This window comes from Panulirus ornatus, chromosome 12 (assembly GCF_036320965.1).
Source record: "Panulirus ornatus isolate Po-2019 chromosome 12, ASM3632096v1, whole genome shotgun sequence".
NCBI classification, from domain to species: domain Eukaryota; kingdom Metazoa; phylum Arthropoda; class Malacostraca; order Decapoda; family Palinuridae; genus Panulirus; species Panulirus ornatus.
In genome coordinates this window covers 12,102,625-12,125,242 of record NC_092235.1, presented here as the reverse complement: position 1 = coordinate 12,125,242, position 22,618 = coordinate 12,102,625, and the positions used below count along the sequence as shown (strand labels likewise).

Sequence of the window (22,618 nt, the reverse complement as noted above, 5' to 3'; positions counted from 1 at the left end):
ATGCTATTTCATGTGTGGCGGGGTAGTGAGAGGAATGTATGAAGGCAGCAAGTATGAATATGTATTTTCTTATATATTTCTTATACTTTGTTGCTGTCTCCTGCGTTAAGGAGGAAGTGCAAGGAAACAGACAAAAGAATGGCCCAACCCACCCACATACACATGTATATACATACACGTCCACACTCACACATATACATACCTTTACATTTCAATGTATATATATATATATATATATATATATATATATATATATATATTTTTTTTTTTTTTTTTTTTTTTTTTTTTTTTTTTTTTTTATACTTTGTCGCTGTCTCCCGCGTTTGCGAGGTAGCGCAAGGAAACAGACGAAAGAAATGGCCCAACCCCCCCCCCATACACATGTACATACACACGTCCACACACGCAAATATACATACCTACACAGCTTTCCATGGTTTACCCCAGACGCTTCACATGCCTTGCTTCAATCCACTGACAGCACGTCAACCCCTGTATACCACATGACTCCAATTCACTCTATTTCTTGCCCTCCTTTCACCCTCCTGCATGTTCAGGCCCCGATCACACAAAATCTTTTTCACTCCATCTTTCCACCTCCAATTTGGTCTCCCTCTTCTCCTCGTTCCCTCCACTCCGACACATATATCCTCTTGGTCAATCTCTCCTCACTCATTCTCTCCATGTGCCCAAACCATTTCAAAACACCCTCTTCTGCTCTCTCAACCACGCTCTTTTTATTTCCACACATCTCTCTTACCCTTACGTTACTTACTCGATCAAACCACCTCACACCACACATTGTCCTCAAACATCTCATTTCCAGCACATCCATCCTCCTGCGCACATCTCTATCCATAGCCCACGCCTCGCAACCATACAGCATTGTTGGAACCACTATTCCCTCAAACATACCCATTTTTGCTTTCCGAGATAATGTTCTCGACTTCCATATGTATATATATGTATATATATATGTGTATATATATGTATATATATATGTGTATATATATGTATATATATATGTATATATATATGTATATATATATGTATATATATATGTATATATATATATATATATATATATATATATATATATATATATATATATTATATATATATATATATATATATATATATATATATATATATATACATTGAAATGTAAAGGTATGTATATGTGTGAGTGTGGACGTGTATGTATATACATGTGTATGTGGGTGGGTTGGGCCATTCTTTTGTCTGTTTCCTTGCACTTCCTCCTTAACGCAGGAGACAGCAACAAAGTATAAGAAATATATAAGAAAATACATATTCATACTTGCTGCCTTCATACATTCCTCTCACTACCCCGCCACACATGAAATAGCATCCCCCATTTAGCAAAGGTAGCACCAGGAAAAGACAAAAAGGCCAAATTCGTTCACATTCAGTCTCTAGCTCTCATGTGTTATATTTAACACACCTGTTTACTGCATTAGCAAGGTAGCACCAGGAAACAGATGAAGAAAGGCCCATCCACTCATGTAAGGCATGTGTACGTGTAGGAAGAGAGGAAAGTGATTGGTTCTCAGTGAATGTAGGTTTGCGGCAGGGGTGTGTGATGTCTCCATGGTTGTTTAATTTGTTTATGGATGGGGTTGTTAGGGAGGTAAATGCAAGAGTTTTGGAAAGAGGGGCAAGTATGAAGTCTGTTGGGGATGAGAGAGCTTGGGAAGTGAGTCAGTTGTTGTTCGCTGATGATACAGCGCTGGTGGCTGATTCATGTGAGAAACTGCAGAAGCTGGTGACTGAGTTTGGAAAAGTGTGTGGAAGAAGAAAGTTAAGAGTAAATGTGAATAAGAGCAAGGTTATTAGGTACAGTAGGGTTGAGGGTCAAGTCAATTGGGAGGTGAGTTTGAATGGAGAAAAACTGGAGGAAGTGAAGTGTTTTAGATATCTGGGAGTGGATCTGGCAGCGGATGGAACCATGGAAGCGGAAGTGGATCATAGGGTGGGGGAGGGGGCGAAAATCCTGGGGGCCTTGAAGAATGTGTGGAAGTCGAGAACATTATCTCGGAAAGCAAAAATGGGTATGTTTGAAGGAATAGTGGTTCCAACAATGTTGTCTGGTTGCGAGGCGTGGGCTATGGATAGAGTTGTGCGCAGGAGGATGGATGTGCTGGAAATGAGATGTTTGAGGACAATGTGTGGTGTGAGGTGGTTTGATCGAGTGAGTAACGTAAGGGTAAGAGAGATGTGTGGAAATAAAAAGAGCGTGGTTGAGAGAGCAGAAGAGGGTGTTTTGAAGTGGTTTGGGCACATGGAGAGGATGAGTGAGGAAAGATTGACCAAGAGGATATATGTGTCGGAGGTGGAGGGAACAAGGAGAAGAGGGAGACCAAATTGGAGGTGGAAAGATGGAGTGAAAAAGATTTTGTGTGATCGGGGCCTGAACATGCAGGAGGGTGAAAGGAGGGCAAGGAATAGAGTGAATTGGAGCGATGTGGTATACCGGGGTTGACGTGCTGTCAGTGGATTGAAGCAGGGCATGTGAAGCGTCTGGGGTAAACCATGGAAAGCTGTGTAGGTATGTATATTTGCGTGTGTGGACGTATGTATATACATGTGTATGGGGGGGGTTGGGCCATTTCTTTCGTCTGTTTCCTTGCGCTACCTCGTAAACGCGGGAGACAGCGACAAAGTATAAAAAAAAAAAAAAAAAAAAAAAAAAATCTTTCTTTTCTTTCAAACTATTCGCCATTTCCCGCGTTAGCGAGGTAGCGTTAAGAACAGAGGACTGGGCCTTTTTTGGAATATCCTCACCTGGCCCCCTCTGTTCCTTCATTTGGAAAATTAAAAAAAAAAACGAGAGGGGAGGATTTCCAGCCCCCCGCTCCCTCCCCTTTTAGTCGCCTTCTACGACACGCAGGGAATACGTGGGAAGTATTCTTAATCCCCTGTCCCCAGGGATAATATATATATATATATATATATATATATATATATATATATATATATATATATATATATATATATATATATTTTTATTTTTATTATGCTTTGTTGCTGTCTCCCGCGTTAGCAAGGTAGCGCAAGGAAACAGACGAAAGAATGGCCCAACCCACCCACATACACATGTATATACATACATGTATATACATGTCCACACACGCAAATATACATACCTATACATCTCAACATATACACATATATACACACACAGACATATACATATATACACATGTACATAATTCATATTGTCTGCCTTTATTCATTTTCGTCGCCACTCCGCCACACATGAAATAACAACCTCCTCTCCCTTCATGTGCGCGAGGTAGCGCTAGGAAAAGACAACAAAGGCCACATTCATTCACACTCAGTCTCTAGCTTTCATGGAATAATGCACCAAAACCACAGCTACCTTTCCACATCCAGGCCCCACAGAACTTTCTATGGTTTACCCCAGACGCTTCACATGCCCTGGTATAATCCATTGACAGCACATGACCCCGGTGTACTACATCGTTCCAATTCACTCTATTCCTTCCATGCTTTTCACCCCCCTGCATGTTCAGGCCTCAATCACTCAAAAGCTTTTTCACTCCATCTTTCCACCTCCAATTTGGTCTCCCACTTCTCGTTCCCTCCACCTTTTACACATATATCCTCTTTGTCAATCTTTCCTCACCCATTCTCTCCATGTAACCAAACCATTTCAAAATACCCTCTTCTGCTCTCTCAACCACACTCTTTTTATTACCACACGTCTCTTACCCTATTATTACTTACTCGATCAAACCACCTCACACCTCATAGTATCCTCAAACATCTCATTTCCAGTACATCCACCCTCCTCCGCACAACTCTATCCATAGCCCATGCCTCGCAACCATATAACATTGTTGGAACCACTATTCCTTCAAACATACCCATTTTTGCTTTCCGAGATAATGTTCTCGACTTCCACACATTCTTCAACGCTCCCAGAACTTTCGCCCCCTCCCCCATCCTATGATTCACTTCTGCTTCCATGGTTCCATCCGCTGCCAAATCCACTTCCAGATATCTAAGACACTTCACTTCCTCCAGTTTTTCTCCATTGAAACTTACCTCCCATTTGACTTGTCCCTTAACCCTACTGTACCTAATTACCTTGCTCTTATTCACATTTACTGTCAGCTTTCTTCTTTCACACAGTTTACCAAACTCAGTCACCAGCTTTAGCAGTTTCTCACCTGAATCAGCCACCAGTGCTGTATCATCAGCAAACAAGTGATTCACTTCCGAAGCCCTCTCATCCACAACAGACTGCATAGTTGCCCTTCTCTCCAAAACTCTTTACACTCACCTCCCTAATAACCCCATTCATAAACAAATTAAACAACCATGGAGACATCATGCACCCCTGCCGCAAACCGACATTCACTGAGAACCAATCACTTTCCTCTCTTCCTTCTCATACACATGCATTACATCCTCGATAAAAACTTTTCACTGCTTTTTGCAATTTGCCTCCCACACTACATATTCTTAATACCTTTCACAGAGTATCTCTATCAACTGTATCATATGCCTTCTCCAGATCCATAAATGCTACATGCAAATCCATTTGTTTTTCTAAGCATTTCTTACATACATTCTTCAAAGGAAACACCTGATACACACATCCTCTACCACTTCTGAAACCACACTTCTCTTCCCCCAATCTGATGCTCTGTACATGCCTTCATCCTCTCAATCAATACCCTTCAATATGATTTCTCAGGAATAGTCAACAAACTTATACCTCTGTAATTTAAAGAATCACCTTTATCCCCTTTGCCTTTGTACAGTGGCATTATGCATACATTCTGCTAATCCTCAGGCACTTCACCATGAGCCATTTTTTTTTTTTATTTTACTTTGTCGCTGTCTCCTGCATTAGCGAGGTAGCGCAAGGAAACAGACAAAAGAATGGCCCAACCCACCCACATACACATGATTATACATACACGTCCACACACGCATATATACATATCTATACATCTCAACGTATACATATATATACACACACAGACATATAGGTATATACACATGTACATAATTCATACTGTCTGCCTTTATTCATTCCCATCGCCACCCTGCCACACATGAAATAATAACCCGCTCCCCCCGCATGTGTGCGAGGCAGTACTAGGAAAAGACAACAAAGGCCACATTTGTTCACACTCAGTCTTTAGCTGTCATGTATAATGCATCGAAACCACAGCTCCTTTTCCACATCCAGGCCCCACAGAACTTTCCATGGTTTACCCTAGACGCTTCACATGCCCTGGTTCAATCCATTGACAGCACATCGACCCCGGTATACCACACAATTCCAGTTAGCTCTATTCCTTGCACACCTTTCACCCTCCTGCATGTTCAGGCCCCAATCACTCAAAAGCTTTTTCACTCCATCTTTTCACCTCCAGTTTGGTCTCCCACTTCTCATTCCCTCCACCTCTGACACATATATCCTCTTTGTCAATCTTTCCTCACTCATTCTTTCCATGTGACCAAACCATTTCAAAACACCTTCTTCTGCTCTCTCAACCACACTCTTTTTATTACCACACATCTCTTACCCTATTATTACTTACTCGATCAAACCACCTCACACCTCATATTGTCCTCAAACATCTCATTTCCAGCACGTCCAGCCCTCCTCCGCACACCTCTATCCATAATCCACGCCTTGCAACCATATAACATTGTTAGAACCACTATTCCTTCAAACATACCCATTTTTGCTTTCCGAGATAATGTTCTTGACTTCCACACATTCGTTAATGCTCCCAGAACTATCGCCTCCACCCCCACCCTATGATTCACTTCCGCTTCCATGGTTCCATCAGCTGCCAAATCCACTCCCCAGATATCTAAAACACTTCACTTCCTCCATTTTTTCTCCATTCAAACTTACCTCACAATTGACTTGTCCCTCAACCCTACTGTATCTAATACCTTGCTCTTATTCACAGTTACTCTCAGCTTTCTTCTTTCACACACTTTACCAAACTTAGTCACCAGCTTCTGCAGTTTCTCACCTGAATCAGCCACCAGCGCTGTATCATCAGCGAACAACTGACTCACTTCCCAAGCTCTCTCATCCACAACAGACTGCATACTTGCCCCTCTTTCCAAAACTCTTGCATCCACCTCCCTAACAACCCCATCCATAAACAAATTAAACAACCATGGAGACATCACACACCCCTGCCGCAAACCTACATTCACTGAGAACCAATCACTTTCCTCTCTTCCTACACGTACACATGCCTTACATCCTTGATAAAAACTTTTCACTGCTTCTAACAACTTGCCTCCCACACCATATATTCTTAATACCTTCCACAGAGCAACTCTATCACATGCCTTCTCCAGATCCATAAATACTATATGCAAATTCATTTGCTTTTCTAAGTATTTCTCACGTACATTCTTCAAAGCAAACATCTGATCAACACATCCTCCACCACATCTGAAATCACACTGATCTTCCCCAGTACATGCCTTCACCCTCTCAATCAACACCCTCCCATATAATTTCCCAGGAATACTCAACAAACTTGTACTTCTGTAATTTGAGCACTCACTCTTATCCCCTTTGCCTTTGTACAATGGCACTATGCAAGCATTCTGCCAATCCTCAGGCACCTCACCATGAGTCATACATTCATTAAATAACCTTATCAACCAGTCAACAATACAGTCACCCCTTTTTTAATAAATTCCACTGCAATACCATCCAGATCCACTACCTTGCCAGCATTCATCTTCCACAAAGCTTTTACTACCACTTCTCTGTTTACCAAATCATTCTCCCTAACCCTCTCACTTTGCACACCACCTCGACCAAAACACCCTGTATCTGCCACTCTGTCATCTAACACACTAAAGAAACCTTCAAAATACTTACTCCATCTCCATCTCACATCACCACTTCTTGTTATCACCTCCCCATTAGCCCCCTTCACTGATGTTCCTATCAGCTTTCTTCTTTCACACACTTTACCAAACTCAGTCACCAGCTCTAGCAGTTTCTCACCTGAATCAGCCACCAGCGCTGTATCAGCAGCAAACAAGTGACTCATTTCCGAAGCCCTCTCATCCACAACAGACTGCATAGTTACCCTTCTCTCCAAAACTCTTTACACTCACCTCCCTAATAACCCCATTCATAAACAAATTAAACAACCATGGAGACATCATGCACCCCTGCCGCAAACCGACATTCACTGAGAACCAATCACTTTCCTCTCTTCCTTCTCATACACATGCCTTACATCCTCGATAAAAACTTTTCACTTCTTTTTGCAATTTGCCTCCCACACTATATATTCTTAATACCTTCCACAGAGTATCTCTATCAACTGTATCATATGCCTTCTCCAGATCCATAAATGCTACATGCAAATCCATTTGTTTTTCTAAGCATTTCTTACATACATTCTTCAAAGGAAACACCTGATCCACACATCCTCTGCCACTTCTGAAACCACACTGCTCTTCCCCAATCTGATGCTTTGTACATGCCTTCATCCTCTCAATCAATACCCTCCCATATGATTTCCCAGGAATAGTCAACAAACTTATACCTCTGTAATTTAAAGAATCACCTTTATCCCCTTTGCCTTTATACAGTGGCATTATGCATGCATTCTGCTAATCCTCAGGCACTTCACCTGAGCCATTTTTTTTTTTGTTTGAATTTACTTTGTCGCTGTCTCCCGCATTAGCGAGGTAGTGCAAGGAAACAGACGAAAGAATGGTCAACCCACCCACATACACATGATTATACATACACGTCCACACACGTATATATATATATCTATACATCTCAACGTATACATATATATACGCACACAGACATATAGATATATACACATATACATAATTCATACTGTCTGCCTTTATTCATTCCCATCGCCACCCTGCCACACATGAAATAATAACCCCTCCCCCGCATGTGTGCGAGGCAGCGCTAGGAGAAGACAACAAAGGCCACATTCGTTCACACTCAGTCTCTAGCTGTCATGTATAATACACCGAAACCACAGCTCCCTTTCCACATCGAGGCCCCACTGAACTTTCCATGGTTTACCCTAGATGCTTCACATGCCCTGGTTCAATCCATTGACAGCACATTGACCCCGGTATACCACATCATTCCAATTCACTCTATTCCTTGCACGCCTTTCACCCTCCTGCATGTTCAGGCCACGATCACTCAAAAGCTTTTTCACTCCATCTTTCCTCCTCCAAGTTGGTCTCTCACTTCTCCTCGTTCCCTTCACCTCTGACACATATATCCTCTTGGTCAATCTTTCCTCACTCATTCTCTCCATGTGACCAAACCATTTCAAAACACCCTCTTCTGCTTTCTCAACCACACTCGTTTTATTACCACACATCTCTCTTACCCTATTATTAATTACTTGATCAAACCACCTCACACCACGTATTGTCCTCAAACATCTCATTTCTGGCACATCCGCCCTCCTCCACACAACTCTATCTATAGCCCACGCCTTGCAACCATATAACATTGTTGGAACCACTATTCCTTCAAACATACCCATTTTTGCTTTCCGAGATAATGTTCTCGACTTCCACACATTCTTCAACGCTCCCAGAACTATTGCCCCCTCCCCCACCCTATTATTCACTTCCGCTTCCATGGTTCCATCCGCTGCCAAATCCACTCCCAGATATCAAAAACACTTCACTTCCTCCAGTTTTTCTCTATTCAAACTTACCTCCCAATTGACTTGTCCCTCAACCCTACTGTACCTAGTAACCTTGCTCTTATTCACATTTACTCTCAGCTTTCTTCTTTCACACAGTTTACCAAACTCAGTCACCAGCTTCTGCAGTTTCTCACCTGAATCAGCCATTAGTGCTGTATCATCAGCAAACAACAACTGACCCACCTCCCGAGCTCTATCATCCACAACAGACTGCATACTTGCTCCTCTTTCCAAAATTCTTGCATTCACCTCCTAACAACCCCATCCATAAACAAGTATTGATTATTCTTACCAACCAGTCAACAACACAGTCACCCCCTTTTTTTTAATAAATTCCACTGCATTACCATCCAAACCCGCTGCCTTGCCGGCTTTCATTTTCTGCAAAGCTTTCACTGCTTCTTCTCTTTTATTAAATCATTCTCCCTAACCCTCTCACCACACACCACCTCGACCAAAACAACCTATATCTGCCACTTTATCATCTAACTCCTTCAACAAACCTTCAAAATACTCACTCCGTCTCCTTCACACATCACCACTTCTTGTTATTACCTCCCCATTATCCCCCTTCACCGATGTCCTCATTTGTTCTCTTGTCTTACGCACTTTATTTACCTACTTCCAAATCATCTTTTTATTCTCCCTAAAATTTAATGATACTCTCTCACCCTAACCCTCATTTGCCCTCTTTTTCACCTCTTGCACCTTTCTCTTGACCTTCTGCCTCATTCTTTTGTACATCTCCCAATGATTTGCACTATTTCCCTGCAGAACTCATCCAAATGCCTCCCTCTTCTCTCACTAATAACCTTACTTCTTCATCCCACCACTCACTACCCGTTCTAATCTGCCCACCTCCCACACTTCTCATGCCACAAGCATCTTTTGTGCTAGCCTTCACTGATTCCCTAAATACATCCCATTCCTCTCCCACTCCCCTTACGTCCTTTGCTCTCACCTTTTTCCATTCTGTACTCAGTCTCTCCTGGTACTTCCTCGCACAAGTCTCCTACCCAAGCTCACTTACTTTCACCACTCTCCACCCCAAGATTCTCTCTTCTTTTCTGAAAACTTCTACAAATCTTCACCTTCACCTCCACAGGATAATGATCAGACATCCCTCCAGTAACACCACTCAACACATTAACATCCAAAAGTCTCTCTTTTACGTGCCTATCCATTGACACGTAATCCAATGACACTCTCTGGCCATCTCACTTACTTACATATGTATACTTATGTATATCTCTTTTTTTAAACCAGGTATTCCCAGTCACCAGTCCTTTTTCAGCATACAAATCTATAAGCTCTTCACCGTTTCCATTTGCAACACTGAACACCCCATGTACACAAATTATTCCCTCTACTTCCACATTACTCACCTTTGCATTCAAATCACCCATCACTATAGCCTAGTCTCATGCATAAAAACTGCTAACACACTCACTCAGCTGTTCCCAAAACACTTGCCTCTCATGATCTTTCTTCTTATGCTCAGGTGCATAGGCTTTAATAATCACCCTTCTCTCTCTGTCCACTTTCAGTTTTACCCATATCCATCTAGAGTTTACTTTCTTACACTCTGTCACATACTCCCACAATTCCTTTTTCAGGAGCAGTCCTACTCCTTTCCATGCTTTTGTCCTCTCACCAACCCTTGACTTCACTCCCAAACTTCATTCCCAAACCACTCTTCCCCTTTACCCTTGACCTTCATTTCACTTAGAGCCAAAACAATGTAGGTTTATTTCCTCAAACATACTACCTATCTCTCCTTTTTTCTCATCTTGGTTACATCCACACACATTTATACACCCCAATTTGAGCCTTCGAGGAGGATGAGCATTCCCCACGTGACTTCTTCTATTTTACCTTTTAGAAAGTTGGAATAGAAGGAGGGTAGGGTTTCTAGCCCCCCCGTTACCGTCCCCTCTAGTCGCCTTCTGTGACATGTGGGGAATTTGTCTGAAGTATTCTTTTTCCCCTATCCCCATGTACATGTGTATATATGTATATGCCTGTGTATGTGTATGTATATTTGCATTGAAATGCATATGTATGTATGTATATGTATGTGGGTGGGTGGGCCATTCTTTATCTGTTTCCTTGCGCTGCCTCCCTGTTGCGGGAAACAGCAGTTAAGTATAATAATAATAATATAAAATATATATATATATATACAGTAAACCCTCGATTTAATGGACCCCAGTATAATGGATTTTGGATTTAACAGACCAAGCAAATCTACTGTGTGGTCAGGGTGTATGCAGTGAATTGTGACTATTCATTATGTGGAATCCTTACAATTCAAAATGGCTTCAGGTGATAGAGGAGTTAAAAGAAAGGGTGTTAACTGTATATTTTATTACTGTGTATTGTGTTAAAAAATGACCTATAGGTTACATTCTCAGTTTAATGGACTTTCAGCATTGACGGACACCCCCTCTCCCTGATTGGTCTGCTGAATTGTGGGTTTACTGTGTATATATTTTTTTTTATTATACTTGACCACCGTTTTGTGCTTTAGTGAGTTAGTGCCAGGTAACAGACAAAGAAAGACCCATCCACTCATATGCATGCACATACATGCATGTACATATACATACTTGCTTGCTTTCATCTATTCCCTGTGCCATCCTGCCCCACAGGAAAGAGAATTGCCAACCCCTGCATCAGCAAGGTAGCACCAGAAAACATTTAGGAAGAAAGGCCACTTCTGCTCACTTCTGCCCCCTCTGTCTGTCATGTGTAATGCATAAAAACCACAGCTACCCATATGTATATTTTGATTAGTATCAAATGTGTGTATGTGTATGTTCTGTTTCCCCTCTTTAGAAAGTTAAATACAAAGGGGGGGGGTGGTTTGTAGCCCCCTCGCTCCTGCCCCCTTTAGTCGCCTTCTGCGACACGTGGGGGATACGTGGAAAGTGTTCTTTCTCCCCTATCCCCAGGGATAGTGTGTATGTGTGTGTGTGTGTGTGTGTGTGTGTGTGTGTGTGTGTGTGTGTGTGTGTGTGTGTGGGGGGGGGGGGGGGGATGCTGTTTCATGTGTGGTGGGGTGGCAATGAGAATGGATGAAGGCAGCAAGTGTGAATATGTACATGTGTATATATGTTTATTTCTATGTATGTATATGTATGTATATGTTGAAATGTATATGTATGTATATATGCATGTGTTGGCATTTATGTATATACATGCATACATGGTTGGGTTGGGCTATTCCTCATCTGTTTCCTTGCACTACCTCGCTGACACATGAGACAGTGATTAAGTATAATGAAAAAGAATATGTATGTATGTATGTATGCATATGGTTTGGAGAAGAGAGAAGTGGTGAAAGCCTTGCATAAGATGAAATGTGGCAAAGCAGCTGTAGTTGATGGTATGCAGTTATATTTCTTAAAAAAAGGGGGTGTCTGTTGTTGTTGATTGGTTAGTTAGGATTTTCATTGTATGTATGGATCATGGTGGAGTGCCTGAGGGTTGGCAAAATGTATACATACCGGTATCATATAAAGGCAAGGGGTACAAAGGTGGGTGCTTGAATTACAAAGGTAAAAGTTTGGTGAGAGTACCATGTAAAGTGTATGGGAGAGTGGTGATTGATAAGGTGAAGATATGTACTGAGCATCACTCAGAGACAGTGTAGTGTCAGGAGTGGTAGAGGATATGTGTGGATCAGGTGTTTGCCCTAAAGAATGTGTGAAATATATTTACAGAAACAGAGGGATTTATCTGTGGCATTTCAGATCAGAAGAAAACAGATGATAGAGTTGCTAGAGATGTCTTGCAAAAGGTCTTACAAATATATGGTGTTGGAGGAAAGGTATTAGAAGCAGTGAGAAGTTTTATCAAGAGTATAAGGCATGTGTGTGAGTAAACATAGAGGAGACTGAGTGGTCTCAGGTGAAGGTGGGTTTGTGGCAGAGGTTTGTGATGTCACCATGGCTGTTTAATTTATTTATGGATTGGTGTTAAAGGAGACAAATGCAAGGGTCTTGGAGAGAGGGGCAGTGATTTAGTCTTAAGGGGTTGAGGAGCAAAAACAAGGTTACTAGGTTTGGTAGTGCAGAGAAACAGTTTAGTTGGGTTATTATTTTGAACTGAGATAATTTGAAGGAAGGGGAGTGTTTTAGATACTTGGGAGTGGACTTGTCATTGATTGGAACCATGGAAGCAGAATTAGTCATACTATTAGTGAGGGGATGAAGCTTTTGGGAGCATTGAAGAATGTGTGGAAAGAAAAGTCATTATCTGGGACAGGAAAAATAGATATATGGGACAAGAAAAATGGATATATGTGAAGGTACAGTAGTTCCAACAGCACTGAGCGGACACAAGGCATGGACTTTATTTGAGAATGTGTGGAGGAGGGTTATTGTATTGGAAATGAAATTTTTAAAGACAATATGTGGCATGAGGTGGCTTGATAAAGTAAGTAAGAAAAAGCTTAGAGAGAGATGTAGTACAAAGAAAAATTTGGTTGAGAAGGTTGAACAGGGTGTCCTGAAATGGTTTTTCAATATAGAGAGAACGAGTAAGGAGAGGTTGACATGGAGGATGTATGTGTCACAGGTGGAGGGTATAAGAAGAAGGGAAAGATTAAAGTGGAGATGGAAGGATGGAGTGAAGATTATGTGTGGTCAGTATCTGTCACATCAACTTTACAAACATAAACAAATTGAAAATTGTCAGGACTGCTTTACAGGCAGATGGTATGTAATGGTTATGTACTGCAGACACTCATCTTGCTGCATTTGGGAATATTAGATGGGAATCTGAATTGGAAAAAGTTGCATGTATTTCCCATTGTAGGCCTAGATGAAAATTCAGAAATGGGAAATGCTGTAGTGGAGAGTGATCTAATGAACTTAGAAGACCTTTAACATAGCTAGAGTCCATTGTGGAAATTCATGTTGAAAATGGAGGTTGGGAAACTTCAAACACAAAGACAGAAAGTGACTGAGATGGTGATCTAGGTATAGGAGGAGGAGTAGTAAGTTAAGGCCAGGAAATAGCAAGCAGAGATATGTTTATAGAAAGAGACAGGGATACTGACTCAGGTATGGAAGAAGAGGGAGAAGTAAGGGCCAGGAAACTTCCTGCACAGTTTTGAGTGCAGAAAGGGATTTTGACTCAGACTTAGGTATGGAAAGAGTTGGGAAGGAAGAAAGCAGAAATCAAGAAACTCTGTCCAGCCTGGCCACAGACACAGAGAGGGTGAGATATGATGTAGTAAATGAACAAGAAATCCAGGGAATGGACAAAGTCTGTAAATACCACAGGAAGGGATATTGCATAAATGGCAAGACTGGCATATCATATTGTGCAAAATGTAAATTCAAATACCCTTGAAAATGTTTGACTGGCTTGAGAAAGGTAAATGTTGGTATGGGGGAGGATGCATATCCTACTGTCCAAAATTGTACAAGTCACAAGAAATTAAGCATTGGCTGAATGGGTAATGTGAGAGCCACCACATATCAGGGACAGAGAGACATGTACTTTGAGCCTATCAAAATACATAATCTTTTTTAGTGACACAAAGGGTCAAACAGAGGCAGGGAAGAACTCTCTGAGGAGGAAATGATGCTGGTTTCCCTCTTCAGAATGGTAAGGAGACTGAAAACTTGCTGCCAGATTCAACTGAACAGAGCATATCAACCCCAAAGCAACACCGAGACAAGCCATGTAAGATCCTTCATATATGCCAGCATATAGGGATTGAGATCACATAGAACAAGTAAATTGCCATTTACAAACAGGTTGCTAAATGAGTCAGGTGCAGCCTTCACTGAAGTATACACAAAAGACCAAATGAATAGTGAGGTGTAGATCCCAAATTGTAACCTGTATAGATACGACAGGACGAGAAGATCCTGTTGAGGAGTTGGACTGTATATAGTAGACACACTTCTATCAACTGAACTCATCAAATAATGTCATAGAGACACTCATTGTCAAGACTGAAAATCAAAACCTGGTTATTGCATTGATCTATAGACCACCAGATGCAAAGCCTCATGAATTTGCAGAACAAATAAGAAACATGGAATCATGTCTCAACCTACCTGGAACCCAGTCCCAAATATATGTGTCTTTGGAAACTTTAGTCTATCTCACATTAAATGCCGACAGGCAGGAAATGAAATTCTAACAAAAAATACTGACACTGGAAACACCTCAGACAAACAGCTGTAAATGAGAGTGTTATTCAGACTAATGAAACGTTCTCCCTCAGCCAACAAATGATAAAACCAACCAGAGGATATGACATTTTAGACTTAATTTTTGCAAATAATGTGGCCCTGATATATAGTACTACTGTCTCAAGTACCTTGTACTCTGATCATAATGTGATTGAACTAAAAACAATCTTGAATGATAAACCACCCAGTCAGGACACATGAAACAGTGGAGGTGTTTTCAGTAATTTCATTTTGATAGTAAACTGATAAACTGGGAAGATGTGATCATGGAAATATTGCAACAATGGGAAACCCTGTTGAATTCCAAAATAGGGAATATGTAAATGATGTGATCGCTTTGATACACCAAACATTCAACAGACATGTACCAGCATGAAGAAAGCACAGAAGGTCTAGGATAGAATGGGAAAGATAAGCATTTAACTGGTGAAAAAGAATTGCAACTCTTCTAAAGAAGCCACAGCTCACCCAGCAGAGGAAAGAAAATCTGTGAAGTATATTATTGGGTATAGACCATAAATTGAAAATGTCATATGAAACAGAGGAAAAAGAAGGTAATTTAGATTTGAAGCAATCCAAAATACTTTACTCATGCAGAATACAAATGGAAAACCACAATCTCTGTTGGCCCGCTTAAAATAGAAGGCAGTACAAGTTCTTATTCAGCAAGCCAAACACAACATTAGAAAAGTGAATGACCTAGCAAATTTCTTCTAAATAAGTATTCCCCAAGTGTTTACATAGCATGTATCACCTTCTCAACACAAATTTTTGAGAGAGCTATTGAGAGCATGCCTATTTACTCAACCCCAGGCCTGGACTCGTGGAACTGTCTTCATTATGAAATGTAAGACGCTTCCAGCTTCTGGCATCATTCCTGAGAGTTAAACTAATGCATATCACCCCACTCCACAAAGGAGGAAGCAGAGTAGTCCCAAGAAACTGTTAACTGATATCATCAGCATCTTCAGTAACAAAAATCTACAAAAGAGTCCTTAAAGGCTAGCTGACTGAATCTATGGAAGTGAACAAACTGCATAATCCTGGATGACCTGGTTTTGAGGCCAGGAAGATCTTATCTCTCTCAGTTGCTTGATCAGTACACAAGATTGTTGAAACTGGAAAACAAAGAAATTGCTGATTTGATTTACACACTTTACAAAAACATTTGACAAATGTGTCTATGGTGTCATCACATGTAAGATGTTAAAGATATGAATGATCAGAAAAATTGGGAGATTTATGTACAACTTTTTAACTAGTAGATCACAGCACACATAAAACATGCCATCTCCAGTTCTTCCACATTAAAAAGCTCAGTCCCCAAAGGATCTGTACTTGAACTCCATCTGTTCTTCATTCTTATATCTGACTTTAACACAAACACAAGCCACAGTTTCACGACTTTTGCAGATGATCCGAGAATATTTCTGAAAATCTTATCCATAGAAGAATCGCTTTGGCTACAAAGAGACATAAACAAAGTCTTTAACTGAGCATTTGAAAACATGCTTTTCAATGGAAATAAATTTCCACTCCTCCAGTATGAGGAAACTGAAGAAATCAAAAATGACATAGAATATGGAACAGATACACATGCTGTCATGAATCAGATGAATAATATGAAAGACCTTGGAGTAATGATGTCTAATGGCCTAACGTTCAGCAAACACAATAAAACAGTGATTGCTTCATGGAGAAGGATGGCAGGTTGGATCCTGCAGACCTTCAAGACAAGGAAAGAAAAACCAATGATATAATTCAAGGCATTAATTCACCAGGGGCTGGAAATCCTCCCCTCTCGTCTTTTTTTTTTTTAATTTTCCAAAAGAAGGAACAGAGGGGGGCCAGGTGAGGATATTCCACAAAGGCCCAGTCCTCTGTTCTTAATGCTACCTCGCTAACGCGGGAAATGGCGAATAGTTTAAAAGAAAGAAAGAATTACATATTGTTGCATTCAAATATCACCCTACAAGGTAGGCAAAATTCAATATTAAGCTAGTGTTTAGAGATCTTTCACAGCCCATATTAATGTGGTAAAGGAACTAAATTGCTAGGAATGACTGAAATCTCTGAGGTAATACTCCCTGGGATGCAAATGAGAGGCATATCATCATCTACACCTGGAAGATTCTAGAAGTTATTTTTCCCAACTTACATTTGGAAATAATGTCCTTCTGGCATGACAGACATAGAAGACTTTTTGAAATACTACATTAGAAATCCATTGGTGCAATATGCACAAAAAGAGAGAAAAACCTTAAATGTCCATGGCCTAAGACTTCAACACCATCAGAAATAGCTTTGGGTGCACAGTATAGAAGTTCAAGAGTGCATTGGACAAGTACTATAAAGTGTACCAGACCAGCTGGGTTGTAAGGGCTATGTGAGCCTGAGGGCTATGGCTTCCAACAGCTTGCTTGATCAATGACCCATTCCAGCAACATAGGCCCATCCTGGAGTGTTGTGTTGAAAGCTTCTGAAGACTTCATGAGGTAGCTGCTGTCCTTAAGATAATTTTTGAGCTTGCAGTATGTATGCTATTATTTGGTGCATTTCTTTGCTCTCAGTTGGCAGTTTCCACTTGTGTTTTGTGTAATTGTATTACATGAATTTGCTGTGTAATGTAATAGAATATCTAATTATGTGTATAGTTTGTCTTATTACAACATTCATATGATTCTCAACATGCCAAGGCTAATTATCCTAATAAGTCAAAAATGGGAAAGATTTGTATTTTCACACTTAATTTTGTTACCAAATATGACAAAGTTTTTAGCAAATGGACATATGACTTCTTTTGATCCTCTAGTTAACCTCCCCCAAATTTGGAGTGGTCAGCTGCCTTGGTCACCTTTGAATTAGTGTACTTTGGTTCCAGTGTTAATAGGAGCATGATGAAAAATCACTTTTTACAAGTGTGGTGTCAAAACCTGGTGACCTTATCCCTAGCCTATGACACTGTACACCCATTGATTGTTTTGTTATTGTGTGTGGAAAATTTTTAAAATTTTGTATATAGTCTCTTGAAAACTCCTGCCCCGTACTGAGAGATGCTTGTCACAAAGTGGGAACAGTGTGCTTTTGAATAGCATCAGCATTTACTACAAGATTTCTCCTGAAACATATCATTTTGGGTGCATAGATTATTTGATTGGCATGCACACTTTCTGTTTTCTTGGAAGTCACAAAAGTTTTGTGAAAGTTTTCATGAGGATTTTCCTTATGCAGCTGATTTTTCTTCAGTATGAAAAATATCAGAAACTCAGGTGTATCCTTAAAATTCCTAACTCAGTAATAGAGATAGCTTTCATGGAAATGAGTCTTTACACAACTGTGCACCAACCATACCTTCTCTTAAACTGCACACAAAAGTTATGTGAGGAAGGTGCTTTGGGGTGTAATTGGTGCATACCTTCTCAAAGTAAGTGTAAGTTTCTCACTTTGTAGTTTTCTCATTACCTTTCTTATTTTCCTACTTTTTAAGTAACACCTTTTCCATGGAATGAAATTTTAAGAAAAGAGGTATCTTGATGTTCTGTATAACTAAAATGAAATTATATACCATGCAGGGTGCTGGACATAATGATGTTGAGCTGTATAGTCAATACCTTGAGCGGCTGAAGCAGTTTGTATCGGTGGAGCTGGTTAATTGACGTCTTGGGGAAGCCCCCCCTCCAACAAGCCAAGGGGGGCTCAACCACCATCCCCGGAGTACTGCTGCGTATAGCGGATCAACATCACGTGGGGCTAGTGAAGGTTTGCTGTTAAGGTGCTGGGACACTGACATGGGCATGATTGCTACTGAAGGCATGTTTGCTACTGAAGGTGTCATGGCATCTGAGGGAAGATTGACAGCATCTCTTGCTACACCAACTCTTTCCACAGTAGAGACCTCCTCTGGCCGTGCCACTCCCACAAACATTGCCACCACTGCCTCCAGGAGTCCAGCCAAACCTTCTCCTAAAATATCAAGAGCCTCTGCAACGCCCTCCCCATCTCCTTCATCCTCATCAACAAACCACCCTCCTACCCAAGACCTACCCTCCCTACCACAAGATGCTTCTTCAATTACTTTGTCTACAACTTTGCTCCAACAGCACCGTCGTCACCACTCACGATCTAGCTCAGCAACAGAGAAACTCCTGTGACCCTTGGAGTCATTAGTCTAACTGTATGTTGTGTATAGTGAGCAGATTCAGGAAATATAATGGTGAAGTTAACAGATTCAGTAACTTTGCAAAATATGCCTCTTATAGTTCTATGTTAAAAAGTTCAAGTGATGGTGAAGACAAAATAGACACAATTACTTATGCTTTGAAAGATGGTTTTGTTGAAAGTGGATGGACTAGAGCATCAGATACAGAAGCCATTATTATGTGGCACCATAAGTCAGCTGGCCTCCTCAGTGAAAGACCAATAACAAGGACTTGTGTGCTTGTTGCATCTCAGGTCTGTGAGGATTGGTAAAGCATGACCTGGATAATTAAAGTAAATTTATTTATTTTTTATATGATTCATACAGCATGGCATGCTTCTGTTCAAAGGGCCATCTTGAATTTTATACTACTAGCCTGTATGATATGAACACCAGTGCAGAACAAGATTATTACTCCAGGTCATGAAGTTGCAGCATTGAAGGAATAAACCCTTGAATGTTAGATCTTATTTTGGGTAATAGTAAGTTATAGTAGATACTCTTTGGCTGCTGCAGGTGCTAGCATCTGTTGCTTGCCGACCAATTGCATTATGAGTGTTTTGTATGTCCATGTTTGATACATTCAGGTCGTTAGAGGTAGTACATTGCGAAAGTGAGACATAAATGATGACCTTTTTTTATCAAGAAACCCTGTAGTATTGTTGCCCCTAATGCAGACTTTTCATCTGCTGTTAGACTGCTGCTGTTATTATTATATTGATCACTATAATGAAGGCATGCAGGATTTGGTAAAGTACTACATTATGTTTTTGCCTCTTAAATTCTTGTCCTGCTGTATATATACCATTTTGTTATGTCAGCAAAGGAGTTGACCAATTCATCATTTTTTGGGGGTATTTTTTGAAAATTTCAAGAGTACTTTATAAGTTATTGCTGATTAATATAATGATTGGAATATTAACTAAGGATGTTCATCTTCAGCAAAGCAGTGTTTAGTTTGAGACGAGAATAGCATGTGTATGCCATAAAAGTTTTATGTATGAGGCGAGATTCAAGAAGGCTGTCAATATTGTAAACAGCAAATAAATGTAATTGGTAGTTGCAGTATGGTATGTTCTGTTATTTGTACCACAGTACACACATGATTCAGCTTGTGGATGGTAGCCATTTTCATTCCAAAATTTATTGCCATTGATTTGAAAATAAACTTGGTTAATATTCTGTAGTAGTATCTACCCATTTACCCTATTTGGAGTGTGGTTCATCTTGTTTACGGAGTTCTTACAAGGAAGATTTTTGCACAGAAGATTTGGTCCTGCATGTTGACGTTTTGCTTCTTGTAAAGATGGAGTCAGATAATAGAATGTAATCCAACTTCTCTCTACAGAAATAGGTAAAATTGTACTAAAATGTGTGTAGGAAACATAGGTTTGTGATGCCATTAATTTGTCAACATTTAGGCTTATGAAAAGTTCATATATGAATGAATATATAAGTGCTCCTTTTGTTAATTACACTCAAACATTACCATGAAAATATGAATGATTCATAAGAGTTGACCATTAGATTACATACTTTTGAAACATTAAAAGTACAGAATGTTGATAACACATTCACGGGGAAAAAAGAGGGCTACCATTGGCAAGTGTGAATTTTGGTACCATTGTGGTTTGTCTTCCCATTATGAAAAAATATTTTTCTTTCTTCACAAAGTAACAAGTAGTTGGACTAGTCAAGCTACAGGTAGAGGCCCTTTGTACGTTACTGATGCAGCACAGCAGTACCTTAATTATCCGGCTTCCAGTAAATTAGAACCTTACCTGGTTGATTCATCCTTACCATAATGATCTTAATTGGATGATTGGATCATCTGTTTGCTGAAGTGTATCATGATTAATAACAGTATTGATGAAAGAGAAACACCCAGGAAGCTGTTGTTGTATAAAAATTATATGGGCATTTGTGTCTTTTGGGTAGCTTTTCTTCCTTTCTTTCTCTTTTGCCATTGTGCATTGTTAATTGCAGGCTAGAAGTGTTTCTAAGCCTGGATGCACCAGCATAATTTTAAGGTTTAAATTTTCATAAGTTTAGTATCAGCTTCTAAGTGAGGATTTGTGGAATTTTTATATTATCAACCCATATGGAAATGGCTTTAAAAATATTGGAAGATATCACTATGCTACTAGCTTCATTCATATTTTCAACTAAATTGATTCTTCACTTGTCATTCTTGGAGAACAGCAGTTATAGATGCCATACATTCACATGCATTTTGTTAACCCAAAAATGAATTGAGAGTCTCATGGTATTTGATACTGACCAGAGCATAGCTATAATAACTTTAAGCATAGCCATGATAACTTTGCCAGTATTTTCAGTCTTAGTTATCCATTGTAAAACTAATTAAGTTTGTGAATGCATTAAACTACAGTATTGGCTAAGAAATTAACATAAAATCTTATTATACATATAGGTTATCACTGCATAAATTTTTAATTTCTTCTGAAAGTTAGAGATCTTGCTTTAAGGATTACTCAATGTATTTTATTATTTATTACATATGATGTTCTTTGAAATCTTACTTTCTGCCTGTCAGATCGAAATTTTTTTGAAAGGTTTTGATAGTCATGAAATACTATCATAATTTTCTCTTTTTGTGTGTCATAAAAACTCATATTTAAGAACATTTTTGAAAGATTCGTAGGTGAGTTTTTACGCAAAAGACTTTAGAAGTTTGTGTTATAACACTGTGAAGGCATTTCTGAAAATATCAAGATGTTTCTTTAGTGACATACAGTACAAAATAGTGTTCTCCTCAGGATGGCGGAACAGGGTGGTGGAAGGGACCCATAGATCTGGGTTGCAAGGATAATTTAGGAGCAGAAAAAAATTAGGTTTGTATAATGAAACTATGGAAGTGTCTGGATGGTTTTGAGGAGAAGCCTGTAATCTTTATAATCGTTATCTTTAGTATGAGAGTAATTGTGACATTCGGGTGATTGTGCTGAATTGTTTTTGATGCATGGTATAGTGATCATAGTAAGTGAACTTAAATCATCTGGGTTTGGCAAGGTGATTTTGGACAATAGGGCCCATATACAACATGCATTCATTTTTTTTACCTGTAATTCTTTATTATGATTTAGAATAATTAATTTCAAGTTGAAAAGTAAAGGAATATTGAGAAGTGGAAGGAATACCCTATGTTGACAATCCTCTGAAAGTGGTTTAAGTTTTTGTATGGATTTATTTGAATTAATCCTTTTCTATTCTCTGATAATCTTTTTCTGAAGTAAACAGTCTATCCATTTCATTTTGTATCTGCTACCTGGATGATTACATGGCTTCCATATAATAAATGAGTTTGTTTAGGAAAAGAATTTCTTCTCAGATGGATAATTCATCACCTGCTCTTGTTGTTAATGACTTAATACTACTGAATGATTGAAGGAAACTAAATTTGGGTTATATGGTGGTGAATTATCCTTAAT

At 39.7% G+C, this 22,618-nt stretch overlaps 1 protein-coding gene across 2 annotated transcripts in view; it reads left to right on the top strand.

Moving 5' to 3' along the window:
• Positions 1 to 20,348, top strand: part of LOC139751787 (alpha/beta hydrolase domain-containing protein 17B) — a 201,438-nt gene extending 181,090 nt beyond the window's left edge. For both annotated transcript variants that reach the window (XM_071667325.1, XM_071667324.1), the window contains one exon: positions 18,541 to 20,348. In XM_071667325.1, coding sequence (XP_071523426.1) covers positions 18,541 to 18,624 — 84 coding nt within the window. In that variant the 3' untranslated portion in view covers positions 18,625 to 20,348. The remainder of the gene's footprint in view (positions 1 to 18,540) is intronic.
• The last annotated feature ends 2,270 nt before the right edge of the window (positions 20,349 to 22,618 follow it).